The sequence below is a fragment of the Ovis aries genome, chromosome 1 (genome assembly GCF_016772045.2).
Source record: "Ovis aries strain OAR_USU_Benz2616 breed Rambouillet chromosome 1, ARS-UI_Ramb_v3.0, whole genome shotgun sequence".
Taxonomy (NCBI): domain Eukaryota; kingdom Metazoa; phylum Chordata; class Mammalia; order Artiodactyla; family Bovidae; genus Ovis; species Ovis aries.
In genome coordinates, this window is record NC_056054.1 from 141,412,208 (window position 1) to 141,437,290 (window position 25,083).

At 37.3% G+C, this 25,083-nt stretch overlaps 1 protein-coding gene across 3 annotated transcripts in view; it reads right to left on the bottom strand.

Annotated features, from left to right (window-relative positions):
* LOC121816219 (uncharacterized) overlaps positions 1-25,083 on the bottom strand; it is a 761,897-nt gene that overhangs the window by 292,713 nt on the left and 444,101 nt on the right. For 2 of the 3 annotated variants that reach the window (XR_009600797.1, XR_009600796.1), the window contains exon 3: positions 14,776-14,853. Coding sequence is in view for 1 of the 3 variants with exons in the window: in XM_060416217.1 (XP_060272200.1) it covers positions 14,805-14,853 (49 nt within the window). In the remaining 2 variants the exon portion in view is untranslated. Of the gene's footprint in view, positions 1-965; positions 14,854-25,083 lie in introns of those variants that run through there. The other variant, XM_060416217.1, reaches the window with a different exon arrangement.

The following is a 25,083-nucleotide window of genomic DNA, read 5'->3' on the forward strand; positions in this document are numbered from 1 at the left end:
CACCACACACACACACACACACACACACACAATTATGTGAAGAAATGGATATACTAATTAGCTTGACTGAGTGTGATAAACATTACATAAGGTATACTTACATCAAAACACCATGTTTTATACCTAAACATATATATAGTTTTAAACTTGTCAATCATACCTCAATAAAGCTGAAGAAACAAAAATAAGTTTAAAAAATAATTTAGTATAGAGGACTTTCTTACTCATGATGGACCCAAAACTGCATCTTGATTCAGAAATCTTCCTCAAGTTTTTGTACTGCATTTTCTTCTTTTTCCCCTATACTAAGAAATAGATATGTCATGCTGCATTCTTCATAACACAATGTTTGATGATGCCTTAAAGCAATAGTGATATGTTCTACTCCAATACTTGCTAATGATAATCATTTACAAATCTGTGATATTCTCTGGATGCATGGTGCTGGAGTGACTTTCAGGAGATACACCACATCCAAGGGCAAAGGAGAAACCCAGAAAGACAGTAAGAGGAGCAAAATGATGTTTAGAATCAAACTCCATACCTACCAGAGACGTTCAGAGGGCTCAAACAAACCTTGGGTGCAAAAGGACCCAGAGACCCAACAGAGACTGACAGAAATGTGTTTGAGTGCATCCTGCAGGATATGGGTCAGCAGTGGACTGCTGCAGGGGCAGAGGCTCTAGGTGTAGTAGACCTGGGTATGGCATAAGCCCTCTTGAAAGGTTAACCTCACCAAAGAGCCACCAAAACTTACACAGGATTGGGGAAACAGACTCTTGGAGGACACAAACAAATCCTTGTGTGCACCAGGACCCAGGAGTAAGGAGCAGTGACCCTACAAGAGACTGACCCAGACTTGCCCGTGAGTGTCCAGGAGACTCTGGCAGAAATGTGAGTTGGTTTGTCATATATAGCTTTTATATGTTGAGGTATGCTCCTTCTATTCCTGCTTTCTGGAGAGGTTTTTTTTTTTTTTTAATCATAAATGGATGTTTAATTTCATCAAAGGCTTTCTGTATCTATTGAGATAATCATATGGCTTTTATTTTTCAATTTGTTAATGTGGTGAATTACATTGATTGATTTGTGGATATTGAAGAATCCTTGCATCCCTGGGATAAAGCCCACTTGGTCGTGGTGTATGATCTTTTTAATGTGTTGTTGGATTCTGATTGCTAGAATTTTATTAAGGATTTTTGCATCTATGTTTATCAGTGATATTGGCCTGTAGTTTTCTTTTTTTGTGGCATCTTTGTCAGGGTTTGGTATTAGGGTGATGGTGGCCTCATAGAATGAGTTTGGAAGTTTACCTTCCTCTGCAATTTTCTGGAAGAGTTTGAGTAGGACAGGTATTAGCTCTTCTCAAAATTTTTGGTAGAATTCAGCTGTGAAGCCGTCTGGACTGGGCTTTTGTTTGCTGGACGATTTATGATTACAGTTTCAATTTCTGTGCTTGTGATGGGTCTGTTAAGATTTTCTATTTCTTCCTGGTTCAGTTTTGGAAAGTTGTACTTTTCGAAGAATTTGTCCATTTCTTCCACATTGTCCATTTTATTGGCATATAATTGCTGATAGTAGTCTCTTATGATCCTTTGTATTTCTGTGTTGTCTGTTGTACTCTCTCCATTTTCATTTCTAATTTTATTGATTTGATTTTTCTCCCTTTGTTTCTTGATGAGTCTGGCTAACAGTTTGTCAATTTTATTTATCCTTTCAAAGAACCAGCTTTTGGCTTTGTTGATTTTTGCTATGGTCTCTTTTGTTTCTTTTGCATTTATTTCTGCCCTAATTTTTAAGATTTCTTTCCTTCTACTAACCCTGGGGTTCTCCATTTCTTCCTTTTCTAGTTGCTTTAGGTGTAGAGTTAGGTTATCTATCTGACTTTTTTCTTATTTCTTGAGGTATGCCTGTATTGCTGTGAACTTTCCCCTAAGCACTGCTTTTATAGTGTCCCACAGGTTTGGGGGTGTTGTGTTTTCATTTTCATTCATTTCTATGCATATTTTGATTTATTTTTGATTTCTTCTGTGATTTGTTGGTCATTCAGAAGCGTGTTGTTCAGCCTCCATATGTTGGAATTTTTAATAGTTTTTCTCCTGTAATTGAGATCTAATCTTAATGCATTATGGTCAGAAAAGATGCTTGGAATGATTTCAATTTTTTTGAATTTATCAAGGCTAGATTTTTGGCCCAGGATGTGATCTATCCTGGAGAAGGTTCTGTGAACACTTGAGAAAAAGGTGAAATTCATTGTTTGGGGTGAAATGTCCTAGATATCAATTAGGTCTAACTGGTCTATTGTATCATTTAAAGTTTGTGTTTCTTTGCTAATTTTCTGTTTAGTTGATCTGTCCATAGGTGCGAGTGGGATATTAAAGTCTCCCACTATTATTGTGTTATTGTTAATTTCCCCTTTCATACTTTAGCATTTGTCTTACATATTGCAGTGCTCCTATGTTGGGTGCATATATATTTATAATTGCTATATCTTCTTCTTGGATTGACCCTTTGATCATTATGTAATGGCCTTCTTTGTCTCTTTTCACAGCCTTTGTTTTAAAGTCTATTTTATCTGATATGAGTATTGTTACTCCTGCTTTCTTTTGGTCTCTATTTGCATGGAATATCTTTTTCCAGCCCTTCACTTTCAGTCTATATGTGTCCCTTGATTTGAAGTGGGTCTATTGTAGACAACATATATAGGGGTCTTGTTTTTGTATCCATTCAGCCAGTCTTTGTCTTTTGGTTGGGGCATTCAACCCATTTATGTTTAGGGTAATTATTGATAAGTACGATCCCATTGCCATTTACTTTATTGTTTTGGGTTTGGGTTTATACACCCTTTTGTGTTTCCTGTCTAGAGAATATCCTTTAGCATTTGTTGGAGAGCTGGTTTGGTGGTGCTGAATTCTCTCAGCTTTTGCTTGTCTGTAACGCTTTTGATTTCTCCTTCATATTTGAATGAGATCCTTACTGGGTACAGTAATCTGGGCTGTAGGTTATTTTCTTTCATCACTTTAAGTATGTCTTGCCATTCCCTCCTGGCCTGAAGAGTTTCTATTGAAAGATCAGCTGTTATCCTTATGGGAATCCCCTTGTGTGTTATTTGTTGTTTTTCCCTTGCTGCTTTTAATATTTATTCTTTGTGTTTGATCTTTATTAATTTGATTAATATGTGTCTTGGGGTGTTTTGCCTTGGGTTTATCCTGTTTGGGACTCTGCACAGCAAACATTATCCTCAATGGTGAAAAATTGAAAGCATTTCCCCTAAAGTCAGGAACAAGACAAAGGAGCCCACTTTCACCACTACTATTCAACATAGTTCTAGAAGTTTTGGCCACAGCAATCAGAGCAGGAAAAGAAATAAAAGGAATCCAAATTGGAAAAGAAGAAGTAAAACTCTCACTGTTTGCAGATGACATGATCCTCTACATAGAAAACCCTAAAGACCCCACAAGAAAATTACTAGAGCTAATCAATGAATATAGTAAAGTTGCAGGATATAAAATCAACACACAGAAATCCCTTGCATTCCTATACACTAATAATGAGAAAGTAGAAAAAGAAATTAAGGAAGCAATTCTATTCACCGTTGCAACAAAAAGAATAAAATACTTAGGAATATATCTACCTAAGGAAACCGCTGCTGCTACTGCTGCTGCTAAGTCACTTCAGTCATGTCCGACTCTGTGTGACCCCATAGACGGCAGCCCACCAGGCTCCCCTGTCCCTGGGATTCTCCAGGCAAGAACACTGGAGTGGGTTGCCATTTCCTTCTCCAATGCATGAAAGTGAAAAATGAAAGTGAAGTCTCTTAGTCATGTCTGACTCTTAGCAATCCCATGGACTGCAGCCCACCAGGCTCCTCCGTCCATGGGACCTAAAGAAACTAAAGACCTATATATGGGAAACTATAAAACACTGATGAAAGAAATCAAAGAGGACACTAATAGATGGAGAAATATACTATGTTCATGGATCGGAAGAATCAGTATAGTGAAAATGAGTATACTATCCAAAGCAATCTATAGATTCAATGCAATCCCTATCAAGCTACCAGCGGTATTTTTCACAGAGCTAGAACAAATAATTTCACAATTTGTATGGAAATACAAAAAACCTCAAATAGCCAAAGCAATCTTGAGAAAGAAGAATGGAATTGTAGGAATCAACCTGCCAGACTTCAGGCTCCACTATAAAGCCACAGTCATCAAGACAGTATGGTACTGGCACAAAGACAGAAATATAGATCAAAGGAACAAGATAGAAAGCCCAGAGATAAATCCACACACCAATGGACACCTTATCTTCAACAATGGAGGCAAGAATATACAATGGAGAAAAGATAATCTCTTAACAAGTGGTGCTGGGAAAACTGGTCAACCACTTGTAAAAGAATGAAACTAGAACACTTTCTAACACCACACACAAAAATAGACTCAAAATGGATTAAAGATCTAAATGTAAGACCAGAAACTATAAACTCCTAGAGGAAAACACAGGCAAAACACTCTCCGACATAAATCACAGTAGGAACCTCTATGATTCACCTCTCAGAATACTGGAAAGAAAAGCAAAAATAAACAAATAGGATCTAATTAAAATTAAAAGCTTCTGCACAACAAAGGAAACTATAAGCAAGGTGAAAAGACAGACTTCTGAATGGGAGAAAATAATAGCAAATGAAGCAACTGACAAACAACTAATCTCAAAAATATACAAGCAACTCCTGCAGCTCAATTCCAGAAAAATAAATGACCCAATCAAAAAAGGGGCCAAAGAACTGAATAGATATTTCTCCAAAGAAGACATACGGATGGCTAACAAACACATGAAAAGATGCTCAGCATCACTCATTACCAGAGAAATGCAAATCAAGACCACAGTGAGGTACCATTTCACACCAGTCAGAATGGCTGAGGTCCAAAAGTCTAAAAGCAATAAATGCTGGAGAGGGTGTGGAGGAAACGGAACCCTCTTACACTGTTGGAGGGAATGCAAACTAGTACAGCCACTATGGAGAACAGTGTGGATATTCCTTTAAAAAGTGGAAATAGAACTGCCTTATGACCCAGCAATCCCACTGCTGGGCATACACACTGCGGAAACCAGAAAGAGACACGTGTACCCCAATGTTCATTGCAGCACTGTTTATAATAGCCAAGACATGGAACCAACTTAGATGTCCATCAGCAGATGAATGGATAAGAAAGCTGTGGTACATATACACAATAGAGTATTACTCAGCCATTAAAAAGAATACACTTGAATCAGTTCTAATGAAGTAGATGAAACTGGAGCCTATTATACAGAGTGAAGTAAGCCAGAGAGAAAAACATCAATACAGAAACTAAGATCTGGTCCCATCACTTCATGGCAAATAGATGGGGAAACAATGGAAACAGTGACAAGACTTTATTTTGGGGGCTCCAAAATCACTGCAGATGATGACTGTAGCCATGATATTAAAAGACACATGTTCCTTGGAAGAAAAATTATGACCAACATAGACAGGATATTAAAAAGCAGAGACATCACTTTGCCAACAAATGTCCATCTAGTCAAAGCTATTGTTTTTCCAGTAGTCATGTATGGATGTGAGAGTTGGACTATAAAGATAGCTGAGTGCTGAAGAATTGATGCTTTTGAACTGTGGTGTTGGAGGAGACTTTTGAGAATCCCTTGGACAGTAAGGAAATCCAACTAGTTTATTCTAAAGGCAATCAGTCCTGAATATTCATTGGAAGGACTGATGCTGAAGCTGAAACTCCAATACTTTGGTCATCTGATGTAAAGAACTGACTCATTGGAAAAGACCCTGTTCCTGGGAAAGATTGAAGGCAGGAGGAGAAGGGGACGACAGAGGATGAAAAGGTTGGATGGCATCACCAACTCGATGGACATGAGCTTGGGTAAGCTCTAGCAGTTGGTGATGGATAGTGAGACCTGGTGTGCTGCAGTTCATGAGGTTGCAAAGATTTGAACTTGACTGAGTGACTGAACTAAACTGAACTGATACTGTGTCAAAATTACAAAAAAGTTATTTCACTTATTTTTTTCTTTTTCCCAGGAAATAAATATGTAGAGCACCATGATGATCAGTGAGTTTTAATAAAAACTTTGTAGACATAGATATTTGTGAGAAAACCCCAAATTTCATCATTTAACATCAAGTTCCCATGAATGCATCTTTTAAGCACTTCAAGGTCAATCAGTAGAGAATAACCTTAAATAAAGTGCAACAGTTGATTACAAAATGCACTGAGTGCTAATTCTACTAAATTCGGTTCAAATAAATGGAAAAGCAAGGTTAAGCCCAAACAATCTACTGCCAGAGACTGTCTATACTGTCTCTAAGGAAACATTTATTGAGTGCTTATTTTCAATGGGTACCAACTCTCCTTTTTGTGATTTAGTTATTGTTTATCACTCCAATAACATCTCTTGTAAATTATCCACATTACACCATACATGCATGAAACTAAGTTCACTGTTATGTTTTCTCTCCTTAATCTGGGCCTTTGTGGTCATATCCTTCCATCTCACACTTTGCTTGACTGTCTTCTATTTGGAGACAGCATGGGTTTCCATTGTATCAGGAAGACTTCCTTAACTATTTTCTAACCAAAGTCTAGTTCAGCATTCTGTTAATGTCTTGCCATAGTACTAACATAGTTCTAAATCTACTACAATTTGCTTTCATCCATCCGGGGGCTAGCTTCTCTCTTTTCATTCTCAGTAAACCATACAGTGCTTGGCACTGAATAAACACTCCAAAATGTTCAGAATTACTTGATGTGAAAACTATTCAGTGGAATCAGTGGGTGTGTGTGCTCAGTCACTCAGTTATACCCAATTCTTTGTGACTCCATGGACTGTAGCTCTCCAGACTCCTCTGTCCATTGGGTTTTCCAGGAAAGAATACTGGAGTGGCTTGCCATTTCCTCCTCCAGGGAATATTCCCAACCCAGGGATCGAACCCAGGGGTCGAACATGCATCTCCAGTGTCTCCTGGATTGGCAGGTGGATTCTTTCCCACTGAGCCACCTAGGAAGCCACATTAACTGAAACACTTAATGCTGAATGAAGTAGAAATAAAATCTTGAATTACATTGAAAATATAAATGTTTAAGGTTAATTTAAAATAGCCAATTTAAGCCTATGGAATAAATACAAATTCACATACATGAAGTTACTAGATTTTGGAAAGTAGCATTTTTGAGTCATTTCATACTCTCATTAAGAGATGAGAATAAAATAAATGAATAATTATCATTTTGTTTTTCTTATTTTGAACATTTGTTCTTTTATCATGGTTTAAGTATTTATTTGTCATCTAGTTTATTCCTGTTTGTGGGTTGAACTGTGCCCTCCACAAAGCTATGTTCAGGTCATAAACCCAGGTACCTGTGAATGTGAACTAATTTGGAAATTGAGTCATTACAGAAGTAGTTAAGATCAGCTCACACTGCATTAGGGTGGGTCCTTAATCTGGTATGACTAGTGACCTTCAAAGGAGGGGAGAAGAGACTTAACACAGACACACAGAGGGATGACAGCCAACTAAAGACTAAAATTCACAGGGTCAACATCATTGTATAATGCCGGTAGAGACTGGAGTGATGCCTCTACAAACTAAGGACCACCAAGGATTTCTGGCAACTACCAGAAGCTAATACAAAAACTTGTGACAGAGGATTCAGAGAGAAATGGCCTGCTGACACACTGATCTCAAACTTCCAACCTTCAGAACTATAAGGGGGAGGGAGATAGTAGGAGGAAGGTTTGAGAAGGAGGGGACGGGCACTATCTGTGGTTGATTCATGTTGATGTATGGTGGAGACCAATGCAATATTGTAAAGCAGTTTTCCTCCAATTAAAAATAAATAAATTAAAAAAATAAATTTCTCTCATTTAAAGCCACCCTGACTGTAGTATTTTGTTTGGACAGCCCTAGAAGGTTAATACCGGAGAAGGCAGTGGCACCCCACTCCAGTACTCTTGCCTGAAAAATCCCATGGACGGAGGAGCCTGGTGGGCTACAGTCCATGGGGTCGCTAAGAGTTGGACATGACTGAGCGACTTCACTTTCACAGTTCACTTTCATGCATTGGAGAAGGAAATGGCACCCCACTCCAGTGTTGTTGCCTGGCGAATCCCAGGGACAGGGGAGCCTGGTGGGCTGCCATCTATGAGGTCGCACAGAGTCAGACATGACTGAAGCAACTTAGCAGCAGCAGCAGCAGCAGCAGCAGCAGCAGCAGCAAAAGGTTAATACAAATTTCTTTTTCTTAATACAACCTTCCTCACTTTCTTTCTAAAGCTTCTGCTTTGGGCTCATGAAACTATAATTTCTTAAATGTTTACTGTTAGTACAACTTTTTTTGGCATCTAAAGCAAAGTAGTCATGGTAATAAAAGCTGAATTTGATACATATTCATACATATATATATCACAAGCATACATTCATATTAGATAACATATATGTATATATGTATTCTAATAGTAACTTTTTCATGGGAACTGGGAGAGATAAAATATATTGAAATGGAATGTGGCTCTCTCAGGAAAAAGGCATTGATGGCTGACAGACTTGCACTTTCATCTGGCCAGATCTCTCACCACAGTGTTTCCCACACCATGATGCAGATTGCATTTCAAATTTATAACCTTCTGAAGAAGCTTGAAATGCTCAACAGCGGGAATGAAAAGCCTGTTTCAGTTCTGATACATCTAGTCTACACTTCACAAGGCCCATGTGAAACATGACGTATGGAATGCTGACAAAGTTTTGGGGTTAAAAATCTCAAGTCTGCTAAAACCATAATTAATGTTACATTAGCCCAATGAGCAAAGGTTTAAACTATAATATATTTTAGGTTACAGGCAAAACCAGTGGGACATAAAACTCAACAGACACCTAGGTATAAACCCATAACCTTAAGCTGTCCTCTCAGAGTACGCGGTACCTCTAAATCTCACAAATAATATAACAGTGATTAGATGTAACCAGAGTAGATATCAAGAATGTGTACCACCACCAGGGACCTTCACCAGAGCACAAAGCATGCTGTTTGTCTTGGGAAACTTCTCACCTCTTGGTAAACTCTCCTAATCAGTCCTTGGGCATCCAGGGCCTTCATGCTGCCCTCTGGCTGCCCCACGCTCTCCTCACTCACTCAATCCCTGCATCCATTCCTCCTGGAACAGCAGCTCCATGCTTCAAAATCAAGCTCTCTTGTCAGTTCCACTTTTCATTCAAACTCCATTTTCCTCATGCTGGCTGATTTTGGCAGGCTCTAAGCAAAATCCTAATCTGATTAAATTAATTCAAAGTACATTGTAAATGGCTAATAGCCTCGATTTCTGAGAGACGCTGAGTTTTGACAATCTCATCTGTGGAATAAGTAAAGGAAACACACTGGACCGGAAACCTTCCGAGTGCCCTTTGTTTATACACAAATGTCTTCCATTGCTTGCCTGACTTCCACCCTTCCTTCCTTCCCTTTCTCTCTCCCTTTTTCCTGATTTCCCATCCTTTCATTCTTTCTTTCTCTTTCCTCCCTTCCTCTCGCTCTCTTTCTCCCTTTCCCATTACTGGCTCAGTAATGTGGCTCCATTTTTGTATGGTAACTTCCTACTAACTGACAGCCAAATAGCAGTTAGGGATTCCTTCGTGGCTCAGATAGTAAAGAATCTGCATGCAATGCAAAAGAACCGGGTTAGATCCCTGGGTCAGGAAGATCACCTGAGAAGGGAATGGCTACCCACTCCAATACATCATATCCAGTGCATGCCTGGAGAATTCCATGGACAGAGGAGCCTGGCAGGATACAGTTCATGGGGTCAAAAAGAGTCGGGTATGACTGGCTGAATGACCTTCTCACATAGGAGTTAACATTCAAGCAGTCACTGTCTTTCTCAAAGCAAATGCAACTTTCTCATTCATTAATGTTGGCAATGTCTGTACTCAGTATTGCCTTCTGTTTCAGTTCAGTTCAGTCGCTCAGTTGCGTCCGACTGTTTGTGACCCCATGGACTGCAGCACGCCAGCTTTCCCTGTCTATCTCCAACTCCCTGAGCTTGCTCAAACTCACATCTATTCAGTCGGTGATGCCATCCAACCATCCCATCCTCTGTCATCCCCTTCTCCTGCCTTCAATGTTTCCCAGCATCAGGGTCTTTTCCAATGAGTCAGCTTTCACATCAGGTGGTCAAAGTAAACCCTTCTGTTTATGACTTTTTAAAAAATCTATAGTTTAATTTTTTAAAATCTATAATTACACATATATATTCATGTTCCTTACATATACACACACACAAAAAATTATGTATGAATATTGATACTAGTTCAAGCTCAGCATCCATGGAAGGTATAGGAACAATAAGTAAAGTTTAGACCATGTTGAAAACTTCCCTTGCATGGAAAACAAATAATCTCTGATAATAATTTAGCTGAACCTGAAAGAAAACTGGTGAATGAGATTCTAGAAAGTAATGTCTCAAGAATCTAATCAGCAGTAGCAAAAAAAAAATGAGTCACCCTAATTGTTGTGAAATATGAAGGGAAAAATATAACATAGATTCTTACCCGAATAAAACTTTATATAATCTAAGAATATAGCACAAATGTAATCTTATTTGATTCATTTCTGTTGAAAAAAATAAATATTGCTAAACAGAATGCCACCAAATAATAGGCAATGCAAAACAAACTTCTGAAAAATTGCTCAATAAACATCATGCCTGAGTCTTTTAAGATATAAAAGTAATACTTTCTTGAGGTTAAAATATCTAGTAAAATAGAAGTTTGTAAAGCAGAAAATAAGATGGCTTTCTTTCCTTTCTCCATGTATATTGTCATCCTGATTATTTAATTTATATGTGGAGTACATCGTGTGAAATACTGGGCTGGATGAAGAACAAGCTGGAATCAAGACTGCAGGAGAAATATCAATAACCTCACATACACAGATAATACCACCCTTATGGCAGAAAGCAGAGAAGAACTAAAGAGCCTCTTGATGAAAGTGAAAGAAGAGAGTGAAAAAGTTGGTTTAAAACTCAACATTCAGAAAACTAAGATCACGGCATCTGGTCCCATCACTTCATGGCAAATAGATGGGGAAACAGTGGAAACAGTGAGAGGCATTTTTTTTGGCTCCAAAATCATTGTAGATGGTGATTGCAGTCATGAAATTAAAAGATGTTTACTCCTTGGAAGAAAAGTTATGACCAACCTAGACAGCATATTAAAAAACAAAGACATTAATTTGCCGACAAAGGTCCATCTAGTGAAACCTATGGTTTTTATAGTAGCCATTTATGAATGTGAGAGTTGGACTATAAAGAAAGCTGAGCACCAAAGAATTGATGCATTTGATCTGTGATGTTGGCGAAGACTCTTGAGAGCCCCTTGGACTGTAAGAAGATCAAACCAGTCCATCCAAAAGGAAATCAGTCCTGAATATTCTTTGGAAGGATTGATGCTGAAGCTGAAGCTCCAATACTTTGACTACCTGATGCAAAGCACTGACTTATAGGAAAAGACCATGATGCTGGAGACGATTGAAGGCAGGAGAAGGGGACAACAGAGGATGAAATGGTTTGACGGCATCATCAACTCGATGGACATGAGTTTGAGCAAGCTCAGGGAATTAGTGATGGATAGGGAAGCCTGGAGATCTGCAGTCCATGGGGTAGCAAAGAGACAGACACGACTGAGTGACTGAACTGAACTGAACTGATCATTCTGTTCCCCTAATATAGCTACTAGTCTGTGTGTGATTTGAAGACACTTTCACTGCATGAACAAATGTATCCTGACTTGTCTTATTTTTGTAAACCAAATGGACTAAAATTATATTTTGTATACATGTATATGTGCTAAAGTATGATTGATATAAGTGTTTATTTTTCTGTGAGAAGAGAGATTTTATCATACATATTTATGCTAAACTTGATTGATTTCTCTTTTCCCCCAAAATACATTATGGAAAATTCTTAAGTCAGAACATGCATAGTGCTATCATTTTTTAAAAAGTTTCCTAGTGTTGCACAGTATGATATCTCATAAGTCATTTACATATCCATATTTTTTTTTGTTTTTCAAGCTAGGTTTTCACACATTTATACATATATATATATTATTAGCTTAGGTATTTAGGTGTCTAAATTCTATATCATTACCACTTCTGTTTAATTTTCCTAGAAATTCAAGCTTAGAGCTATGTCTAGTATATTTAATCACCGGAATACTGTGTATTTTTCTCTATTATCTGGACGAAATAAGATACGAAGGACTTGAAAAAAATACTATATCCAATTACTTCTCAAACATTTCATGCTGTATATTTTGGTGGGTAAAAAAGAAGGTCTGAAGTCAAATGGCTGAGTTTAAAATACCCTGAAGACCATAGTTAAGTATGTAAAAGTTTAATAAACTCAAGTTTCCAGTTACTCTGGCCAAAAGTTTATGTCTAAGAAATATTAACTGACCATCTTAAAAGTAAATCCTAAATGTTGGGCTAGGTGGTTAGGCAAAGCATTCCTCCAAGGACTCTAAGGAAAACTCACTGACAGAGTCAGTGTGAGTGGGGTCATCCATGTAACAGCAGATATATTTTCATCCCATTCTGCTTATCCCTCTTGGCACTAAAGAGATCCCTGCTCACAGAAATTTTCCAGCTGGGCAGAGGAGACAAGCATCTGGCTGAGAAATAACACCGTAACTCAGAGCAACTTTTGGCTTTCTACATTGATCTTATCAAATTTCAACTTTTTCTTCTGGAAAATTGATTCATGAAGAGAATAAAAAATAATTGTGGTGCAATGACTAAAGCTAAAAGGCTTCAGATGTCATCTAGGTGGGAAGCACGTTTCACCATCAAATGGAGATGTGGGCTGGCATGGGAGGCCTTCCTGGGCTCATCAGAAACCAGGATAACCTCTCTCCTCCCTTTCATCAAAAAAAAAAAAAAATCAAAATATCTGTACTATACCTTTATAACTTGCATATTTAATGAAAAAGATAAAATCGGTTATCATTTGGTATAGATACAGGCTAGCTGAGAATCTCCTAACAAACAGAGTTCAGTGAAAATACAATTGGCTGCTAGAATACCAAAGATTAAATAACTTTAGGAGTGCAAATGGAAGTGTGACGCAGTATCCACATTACCAGGGGTAGATATTCTGTGCAGGAAGCAGAGCAAGTATTTTTCATAGTTTCCAACAAAAATGAAGAAAAATTGTGACCCGATCAGAATTGCTTTTCCTACTTACCACTGTGAACAAAAATAACAAAACAAACAGAACAGAACTCTGGAGGCAATAAGGATCAATATTCATATAACAGGGTTCAATACTGGAAGAATATGCAAAAAAAGATAGATGTCTTTTAAAAAATACACATTCAGTCATAGAATAATTAAGTCTATGTGAAGGTTTGTAAAGTGACTATAAAGCAAACTTCAGTGGCGTTTTATATTTTTTTATTTGCAAGAAAAACTACTTAAATTTGGTTCAGGACTTGGAGAATGACGAAAGGGAAAACACCAACAAAACTCTTTTGAATAGTTTTTATTTCTCTAAAAATATTTATAATTTAAAATGACTCATGAAGGTACAAACTTACAGCCAACACCACCTGGAATAGTAATAAAAATGTGTATATAAAATCTCTATACTTCCTTCAAATTCTTTAATCACATCTGTTCTAAATTAATAGAACCATGCTAGATAAAAACTTTTTGTGTCATCAAGATCCTTTAAAAATTGATAAAAACCTATTAATCATCTCCACAGGATAAAAGAATGTATATACAGTATACTGTGTATTATTTCAGAGGGATTGCTAATAATCTTATATAAAGCTTACTCTTTGATCCCAATTTAAGAAATTCTAGTCTAAAAGAATGACCCTAACTAAATAAAATGAGATCAACTGATAGTTTCTAGGAAACCATCCCAGGAAAAATCTAGTTCATGCCACTGTCACCATGAACATGAACACTGATTCATTGGGCATTGGGTGGGGTGGGATGGTGAGGACTGACAAGAGTACAGAGTGTCAGCACGTTTCTACTCATGGTCCAGAAATGGCTCTGGAACACTCTTGCTCTATCTTTCCTTTGTTCTTTCAAGCCCCTATAACTCATCCATTAAGAAGCCCCACAGAGTGTCTTCTGAATAGAATGAGAAAAGGCCCTTCATTCATTATAGAAAACACAACAAGAAAAGAGAATAACCCAAAACACTAGAGAGTCTATAAATTCAGTAAAACCAACTTGCTTTTTGCAAACTACTTTTTAAAAAGCCTTTTAAGCATCAGGATATATTTATTTAACTGCTGCATGTCAATGTTGAATAGTTTGAATAACAAGTATAATCATATTTTAAGAAATTGAAAAGCCTTTGCTCTTTTGTAAAGTAAGATCATGACCCTAAAAGTTATCTTATATAACTCCACAGTTACCAAAGCACAAATATGAGTGTCCCAATCTTACAAGCCATCTCGAATTCTCCCCAGTTAAAACTCAGAGTAAAAATCTCCTGTCATGTTTGATAGCCAAGTGTCTGTTACATCAAGTTTATCAAAACAAATGTAAAGGAGAAGACCGAGTTTGATTCAACTGTGGTCATATTTCAAAACTGATTGCAACAGTGACTACCACAAGTATACATTTATATGTATACAGCTTACAAATGATAACTACACAATGGAGCATAAGATTAGATGAGACTGAAATAGCTTATCTGCAAGTCACTTACCGTATTCTGTATTTCATTCTCTTCACTTTTCAGATCTCGACATCAAGAGTTTTCTTTCTCAAAAGCAGCCACAAACTCCTGAAAAGTAGTTTTATGTTATAAAAGATTATACTTATGCATATTCATACAAATATTTACCCAAACAATGATGTTTTTAAGAACTATTTTCAATATTTATTAAGAGGTCTGGAGACAATAAACAAATTAGTATACTATTTCTAAGAACACTAAATTGTTATCAAATGCTCTCAAGACATCAAAATGTTACAGATTTACCATTGAAAAGTGTTAAATTTGGATTTATTTTTTGGTCCCTAGGCTAACAGCTGGTGGTGGTGTTGTTTTATAAAGTACCCATTTGAGGCGCTAATAGGTCCTAATTAGATAAATTAAACAAACATAGCATCAAGTCTCAAAAGTGAAATGTCAGAACACATACCTTTTTGATCTGCAGATCACTAAGGGAATAAGAGTAAACTGCAAGTATGTGATTGTGTTTCCCACCTCAGTACACTGTGTTTGATAAAAAGAATGTTAATTTAGTAACTGCCCAAGATATTGCTCTGAGTGATTGAGATGTTTTCTAGGGAATTCTAGCTGCTTTCACTGTAATTTTCTATGTCCCTATTATGGACGAATGAATGAGTGAAAAAGAAATACTAATGCCTCCATGTTACAGTGTGACATTATCATACCTGAGAGGAGCATGCTGTTTGCATGGCCGGCTAAACAAAATTAAACAAAACAAATAACCAAAACTACAACAAGAAGCCAGGAGTAATTCATTTCCAGTCAGTTCAACAAATCTACACGTAAGTAAGGCCCTGGGCTACCTTATGAGGACCACAAATATCACCTGAAGGATTTATACTCCAATGAGGAAAAACTGACATGTCTAAAACTAATGATAAAACATAAAACAATAAAGTTAATTATAAACACAAGAATCTTAAATTATTGTTGAATTTATAAAGCAGGCAGCACTGATGTAGAGTTTGAACTGCACCTGAAAAAAAGTGTACAAACATCAAAGGAGCGAAGAACAACCATCTAGATAGAATAGTATAGATTAGGAGGCAGCAGACAACATGTGATGGGAGAACTTAATGAGTGGATTTAATCTCAGCCTAAGTTTAGTAGGAGGTTAGAAGACATAAGAAGTTCATGTTAAAAGGGAAATCAGTGACTTTTGTTTGAGAATGAATTGAGTTGGATGTATCTATGTGAAATTACAATCAGGACGGATATCCAGATTAAAGATTGTGTCACTTGCACAAAGGGAATAACTAAAGTTCTGGGGGCCTTTGAGACAGTCCGGAGAATATGCACCATATGATTAAAGAGTAAACCTATGGAATACCTCTGCGTAAATGCAAGTAAGAGGAAGAGAATAAGAAGAAGCATTCTGGGACATAGTGGGAGAGCCAAGAAAGAATGTATCTCAGATATTATGAGAAGGTAAACATTTCATGAAAGAAGAGAGTAGCCAACATTGTTAAAGGATGCACATGAACAGCAGACTTAGCTTTTAGAAAGTCATCTGCCATACTTAAAAGAGCAATTTCAGTGAAGTGGTACAGAGGGAAACCAGGCTAGAGTAAATTGGCCAGTGGAGGGATTGGTCAAAATGAGTGGAGGAGTTACCCACAAAGCAGGGTGGAAAAGTTTTCCAGAGTGTAGGGAACATTAGAAAAGAAGGAGGGACATGTATTACAAAAATATTTAGCCATATCAATTTAAAACAGCACATTTGAGGTGTGACTTTGATATTCATTGAAGAGGTACATCAATCAAGCCTAAAATTTTCCAACCAGGACAATGAATGGATCACTTCAAACAGTTACATTTCAATATCTTGACTTGTCTGATACTATCTACCTATTGATTACTAAGAAAGAAAATGCATAATGTGTACGACTTTAAAAAAACTTTCATATTGAACAAACATATAAGTGTTTCAAAGGAATTATACAGGAAAATTCACCTGCAAAGAAGAAAAATAAGACTTTTCTGCCTTTAAAAAAAAAAATCTCTAAAATATTCATTCTTATACCATGGAAAATAAGTCTATGATTCAGCAAAGCATTTGGAGAAACAAATGTTTTCCACTCAAATAATCCTCAGAAAAGACTATGAATATATTTCTCAAAGGATATAGTCACTGCTTACATATCAGACAACCTGAAATTCACATTCTGAAAAACCAGTGGTGCAGAATGTTTTAAGATCATGATGTTAATGGGCAAAGAAAGACTGAGGATATGTCAGATTGGAAGAGAGCAAGGTGATTTAAAGATCAGATCCTGAACCACGAAAAACAACCTGAGTGAAACAACTAAAGAAACATGACTAAGCCTATAGAGCATGTAACAGAATTGCTTCAGTGTTAATTTTCTAGTATTACTAATTGTATCCTGATTATGTCAGATGTTAACATTTGGGAAACTGGTAGGAAATTATAAGGAAATTCTGCAATATTTTTCAAGCATTTTTATAAGTCTGAAATTATTTAAAAGTAAAAAGTTAAAAAGAAAAGAATATTGGTTTTCGCTGCACCACACGGCTTATGGGATCTTATTCCCCAACCAGGGATTGAACCCAGGCCCTCGGCAGTGAAAAGTCTACAGTCCTAACCACTGGACTACCAGGGAATTCCCTAAGAAAAGAACAATTTCTAACCACTAAAAGAAATGAGTGAAGAACCACATCTGGAGGGAATAAAAAAACAAAATTTGACTACGTAGTTGTGTGTATCATATTACCTTTTCATTTTACTAAAAAATTTCAACCAGCTGTAAAAGGTCCAGAATTAAGTGACCTACTGAGTGAATTAAGAAAATATACAAAAAATGCTTGGGTCCTCAAGAAAGAAATGCCTGTTCACATGTGAAGCAACCTGTGTATTTCAGTAAAAGACTTATAAACAGAAACTCAGAAGGTGATTTTCAATCTGAGTTTTCATGTGACTTTCCTAATGTAAAAAAAAGATGATCAAGGCCAGTTTTGAGGTTGTCATGTCACCCAATTTTGAGTAACTACTCTGTGCAAGACATTGTTTTTCATAAGTAAAACATGCTCTCTGATTACTAAAAGTGCCTTATCAATGTTGGTTGACTATTACACATTTCTCAGTAACAGTATTTCATAGAATGTGTTATAACAAAGAGGCAAGCAAAATCCTTGGGACGAAGGAAGAAAGGAATCATTGGGATAACCTCATAGAGGCTTGGACAAACAATTTTCCATCAAGAAGAAAATGGGGAAAGGTAATAGGCAAGGAAGTTTGAAGACAGCAGAGAATTCTGATGAGTGGAGGCTGAGGCATAAAGGACAAAGGCATTATAGGGAAGAGAAAAAGCCTAAGCAAAGTCATGGGGAAGAAAATGCCCCAATCGCTTTGATTGTCTAATTCAAGTGAGAAGTGAAAGAGCTCCACAGCTGGAATTTCACTGAGTGACAGAATGTGAACAAGTAAATTTGGGCTTAAAGAGCCTTGGAGCTCCCAGAAAATTATGTGCTGCAAGTAAGTACTAATCCTTCTCACATGGAAGGTCAGTTCCATTAAGTATTGCTCAATACAATTCTGTCCCTAAACTCAGTGTATTTTCTTAGACTCCAAAATATGAAATATGTATTTTAGTTGCCCACTCCAAAGTGGTACTGTCAAATTCCAAAGATGTTGGATTTCTAAATATATTGAGTCTGTTGTTCTCAAAATGTGCTAAGTCACTTCAGTCATGGCTGACTCTTTGTGATGCTATGGACCTTAGCCCATCAGAATACTCTATCCATGGGATTCTCCAGGCAAGAATACTGGAGTGGGTTGTCATTTCCTTCTCCAGTGCATCTTCTGGAACCAAGGATCAAACCCGTGTCTCTTAGTCTCCTGCGTTAGCAGGCAGCTTCTTTACCACTAGCGCCACCTGAATAGTCAATTACTAATCACTGCTGATTTCTAAAAGATCAATAATTCAGAAGTGTCCAACAGGTTCCTGGGCCAGTACCAAGCTGGTCACTGAGTTTTACAAAACTGAAAACCTCTTTGTTAATCGGATATGGATTTTATTCCAGCAGCACCTAAAATGCTCAGGTATTTTAGTAGCATTTGTTCTGTGAGACATTAGTTCCAGAAAATGTTAATTGGTCTGATATGAAAAAAGCATTCCCTCAGCAAATAAATTTGGTAAACTTTGGATTAAGGAAGGTGAATCAGATTTCTTTGCTACAGGAGTTATCAGAAACTTGAAAATTCTAATGAAAAATATGGCATTTAAAAAGAGGGAAATAAGATGTGTCATTTCACAAATCCAATAGAAATCTAGAGTAGAAGTGTTCTACATTTGAAAACTGTACCGGAGGCATCTCTGCTTGGCCTAATTTCAAGCCTATGGTACATTAGACAGAATAACTTAATGATATGTCTATGAGAAAAGATGAGTTTTTTGCCAAATTAGTTTGATTTCTGATACTTGCAGTTTATTCTAATTTCAACTTTTAAGTTAATATCATTTATTGGAAATTTTCTTTCCTTGGGAAAATGTCTCTTCTTTTAAAACAGAAATCAGTGGGGGAAAATTATGAACCGACATCCTTTCTTCTTTGGTGGAAAGCTAATTTCTAAGGGGAACTCTGAGTTGTATTGATTTCATGGTTACATCATTTGAAATGGTCACTTCAATGATATGTTGATACTAAAATCAAAGAAAGACTGCGACAGAAATCGAGAGCATAAACCACTATATAAATTTCAAAGAAATTAAAATCTAAGAACTCTAGTAGCAGTTTGGAAATATTTATGTACTGTGAAGGGCTTCCCAGGGGGTGCTAGTGGTAAAGAGTCCACCTGCTAATGAAGGAGACACAAGAGACTTGGGTTCGATCCCTGGATTGGGAAGATCTCCTGGAGAAGGAAATGGCAACCCACTCCAGTAGGCTTGCCTGGAAAATTCCACAGAGAAGCCTGATGAGCTTTAGTCCATGGGGTTGCAAAGAACTGGACATGACTGAGCAACTGAGCAAGCATGCACATGCACTATGAAAATAAACAAACTTCATTCAAATTGGAGCCTGGAAGCCCTGAAAAGGGTGCTGCCATGCATATAACTCACTCCAGCCTGCAGATCCCAGCAGCAAGAAAGATTTCCTGACCCAGAACAGCAAACTGGCCCCTGCCTAAAGCCAATGAAGAACCACCACAGCCTCCTCAATGTACCCGTTTCTTCTACAAAAGCAAGCCCTTCTCCTCTGTTCTCCAGACCTGCCTATAGTTTACCAAACATTGCTTGTCCTGAAGTGCAGTTCTCTTCTTTCCCCCCATACACTCATTTTGCTGGTAAAAATAACAGTCAAATTTCTTTGAAGATCAATATTACCTCACGGACCCCTATGTTCTACTACAGGCAGTCATAACATGTTACATGCATAAAATATACGTATATAACATCAATACTTTGGTACTGGCTGCTGCCGCCAAGTCGCTTCAGTCGTGTCTGACTCTGTGCGACCCCACAGACGGCAGCCCACCAGGCTTCCCCGTCCCTGGGATTCTCCAGGCAAGAACACTGGAATGGGCTGCCATTTCTTTCTCCAATGTGTGAAAGTGAAGTCAGTCAGTCGTGTCTGACTCTTAGCAATCCCATGGACTGCAGCCTACTAGGCTTCTCCGTCCATGAGTTTTTCCAGGCAAGAGTACTGGAGTGAGGTGTCATTGCCTTTAGTAACTTCAAATATTTGGACCTTGAGAAGAGTCAAAATTTCTATACAGGTTCTGTAGCTTGAGAAGTGAAAGCATATGACTATCTGGCATTAGGTTCTGGATTAGCAGAAAGGATGTGTGCCTACTTAGTCACTCAGCCCTGTCTAACTCTTTGCTACCCCATGGACTATAAGTCACCAGGCTCCTCTGTCCATGGAATTCTCCAGGCAAAAATACTGGAGTGGGTTGCCATTTCCTTCTCCAGCAGAAAGGATGATACTTGATCAAAAACACTATGTCATTTCACAATATCAATTTATAGTCATCAGATTGTTTGAGAACAAAGTACTTTGTGGTTGCAGCAGGGTTTGAAATTAAACCTGTTTTTCATATCTGCCATTATATTTCTTCATCAGATGTACATTAATCAAGGGACTTTTTGTGCTTTAATTAGTCTACTTACATAATCATAATTATTTTTTATTTATAGTCACTTTAACAAAAAGTAAGATTACCTTTTCTCAAGTGGTTGATCAGGATTGTCAACCTATATAACCTTTGACACTATATACCCTTCAAAAAAGCATAATGTATATTTTAATATAATTTTTCCTTGGGAGAATTTACTAGTTTTTTTAAAAAGCAAACTTTTTCCTATAATCAGGTCCTCCCATACAAATTATAATTTACTTAATTGGGACAGCTTCCTCTATTTAGAAAGTTAAATGTTTTAGAAGTATCTGAATCTTGAGGCAAATGCTGTGTTTGATTCTTCTTGCTTCTAAGAAGAATGCATTTAATGTCACTCCAATTCTCTCCAGGTTGCTATTCCATGTTGTCTTTTATTTTGTTTTTCTCACCATTTTAGTTAATCTTCACTATCCAGGATACCAAACAAATGCATGAGCAATATTATTTCATAATAACTAGAAAAAGCTTTCAATAAAAGTTTGATCGTAGGGGTGTAGTAATACTTTATTTCAAAATCCTGAAATTCTTAGATAAATATTATTTAGAAAACTTCCCCAGTGGCTCACACAGTAAAGAATCCACCTTCAATGTGGAAGACATGAACTGCCAGCTCTCAGGAAAGTAACTGACATATGATAGTTGCTCAATAAATTAAACAAATGAAAGAGCTCCATCAAAAAAAAAAATCATCTTCTATGAACACAGATAAATCTGCCTGTGGGTGTACTTTGTCAAATAATGATCTTCTCAAAATCCTTTAACACTTCAACAACAATGATTAAATGCTGATGAGCAGATGATAGAATATTTGGAAATTTGTTGTTGTTGCTTAGTGGCTTATTCATGTCTGACTCTTTTGTGACCCCCATGGACTATAGCCCACCAGGCTCCTCTGTCCATGAGATTATCCAGTCAAGAACACTGGAGTGGATTGTTGGGCCCTCCTCCAGGGGCTCTTCCCAACCTACAAATTGAACCCACTTCTCTTGTGTCTCCTGCACTGGCAGGCACGTTCTTCACCACTAGAGCACCGAAAAATTGATGCTTCAAAAATGTGGTGTTGGAGAAGACTCTCGAGAGTCCCTTGGACTGCAAGGAGATCTAACCAGTCCATCCTAAAGGAAATTAGTCCTGAATATTCATTGGAAGGACTGATGCTGAAGCTGAAATTCCCATACTTTGGCCACCTGATTCGAAGAACTGACTCATTTGAAAAGACCCTCATCCTGGGAAAGATTGAAGGCACGAGGAGAAGGGGAAGACAGTGGATGAGATGGTAGGATGGCATCATCAACTCAATGGACATGAGTTTGACTAAATTCCAGGAGTTGATGATGGACAGGGAAGCCTGGAGTGCTGCAGTCTGTGGTGTTGAAAAGAGTCGGGCACCAATGAGCGACTGAATTGAACTGAGGGCCACCAGAGAAACCCAATTAGCTCTTTAGGATGACACTAAGGTAACAATCAAAAGAGATTAGCATAGTAAGCACTTACTCTATATTCATATGTCATTTAGAGTATCACAAAGAGATCTAATTTAAAAGTTGAAAGAAAAGTTACATCTATACAAAGGGTACACACCAATGACTATAAATGCACTGTCCTTTGAAGAAATTTTCAAAGACATTTAATTTTTTTTCATCTATCAACTGTCAAAAAGTTAAGGAACACGGCAGACAACATTATTAATATTTTCATGATACCATAATTTATTTCAGCAAGACTTCAGTGTCCAGCATTTTGAGTTTTTCTAATTTTTCATTATAATTTAGTGTTTAAAAATTGTAGGTAAGCTAAATTTATGTGTGATGATCATATTAAAAAACTCAGGTTTTTTAACAGAGAAATCAGATTAAAATAGTAAAACACTTATCAGTAGTAAAAATTCCATACCAAAGTGTAAAAGGGAAACCAATACAAAGGCTACTTTTTAATAATGGCTAATTTGAGAAGAGTTATGGTAACTTAGAGGCTTCCCAGTGGTACAGTCATAAGAATCTGCCTGACAGTTCAGAAGACAGGAGGGACATGGGTTGGATCTCTATGTTGGGAGATCCCTTGGAGCAGGAATTGCCAAGTCACCGCAATATTCTTCCCTGGGAAAATCCCATGGACAGAGGAGCCTAGTGATCTACAGTCCATAGGGCTGCAAAAATTAGAACAACTAAATTCATAAGTGCACACTCACATGCACACACTGCAAATTAAAATATATAAAACATCTTGAATGTTATTAAAGTATTAAGTGTCAAGTATTTAGACATTTTAAGATTTTAAGGTGCTAAGCATTTTAATCAGCATGTTTAAAATTTTCTCTTTTTAATTAAAGAATGCATTTTAAAGGTTACTACAGAATGAATAAAGCTATATTGTTTTATGGCATTTAAAAAAATTAATATACACACATATAATTTCACTTAATGCAAGTTTAATTTTATATCTTTAACATATTGCATTTGAGTCGACTTTCAACATGAAAAAAATTCAAGTCAAACAATCAAAATGTTAGACTAGTGAAGAAAGCTGCTGCTGCTAAGTGACTTCAGTCGTGTCCGATACTGTGCGACCCCATAGACTGCGGCAGCCCACCAGGCTCCTGTCTCTGGGATTCTCCAGGCAAGAACACTGGAGTGGGTTGCCATTTCCTTCTCTAATGCATGAAAGTGAAAAGCGAAAGTGAAGTCGCTCAGTCGTGTCCGACTCTTAGCGACCCCATGGACTGCAGCCTTCCAGGCTCCTGATCCATGGGACTTTCCAGGCAAGAGTGCTGGAGTGGGGTGCCATTGCCTTCTCCGAGTAAAGAAAGACTTACTGAAAAACAAAACAAATGAAAAAAAAATACAGAATAATTTCACAGAATTCCTTGGGATACTACTTGAAAAGTCAACAATTAAAACATAAAAAGAAAGGAAATAAAGGAGAAAAAAAGAAACATGAAGGGAAGGAAAATCAAAAGAGCAAAACACAGAAGGAAGGAAGAAGAAAACTTAAAATAAGTCTTTAAAGAAAGATGATCAGGTTACCCTCTCTCAAATCATATTCTAAGGTTTGCTCAAAATTTGGAATTCAAATTGATAAATTAGGATTAGGCTCATCAAGGAGTTTTCACAGTAGTGCTTAATTTATGCATCAGTGCATTTGAGTGTCTTCCATTTTAGGCTGGGACTTTCAGAACACCAGTAAGTCAGTACCTGGGATGTCTATAGTCTATAGTATAGTTTGCTGCTGCTACTGCTGCTAAGTCGCTTCAGTCATGTCCAACTCTGTGTGACCCCATAGACAGCAGCCCACCAGGCTCCGTCGTCCCTGGCATTCTCCAGGCAAGAACCCTGGAGTGGGTTGCCATTTCCTTCTCCAATGCATGAAAGTGAAAAGGGAAAGTGAAGTTGCTCAGTCATGTGTAACTCTTCACGACCCCATGGACTGCAGCCTACCAGGCTCCTTCGTCCATGGGGTTTTCCAGGCAAGAGTACTGGAGTGGGTTGCCGTTGCCTTCTCCGATAGTATAGTTTAAACATGTTTAAATATTAGAACCCTAAGGGCATTTTGATTTTCCACTTTGCGGGCAGACTCTTTACGGTCTGAGCCACAGGGGAAGCCCCCTTAAAAATCCCTAGAGTAATTGAAATTAAAATGAAATATGACACCTTAAGTGATGAGTAATCATACCGGAGACATACTATTTTGTCCACTAGAAGAATTTGTGAAGTTTAGTCTTCAAATAGAAAGAACATATAGCTACTTGAAATAATGATGTTTAACGCACTTGCTTTTGGAATGACATCACAATCATCATAAAACAGCTACCTTTTTTTTTTCCCTTTAATTCCAAAATATGCTTCTATCAATTAAATCTAAAATCTTTCTAATAATGGAAGGCATTCATTAAATAATGAGAAAAAAATAAGGAAATGAAAAAGATTACAATGCTTATCTCTGTGTAACTTTAATATGTGTGCATGTGTGATCAGTCAATTAGTTGTGTCTGAATCTCTGCTAACCCATGGACTGTAGACCACCAGATACATATTATTAAAAGTGCTTCCCAACCACAGGTTTTAGAATAGGCTTGATGTGTAAATACTGATAGTGAAAGCCACTCAGTTGTGTCTGACTCTCTGGGACACATACAGTCCATGGAA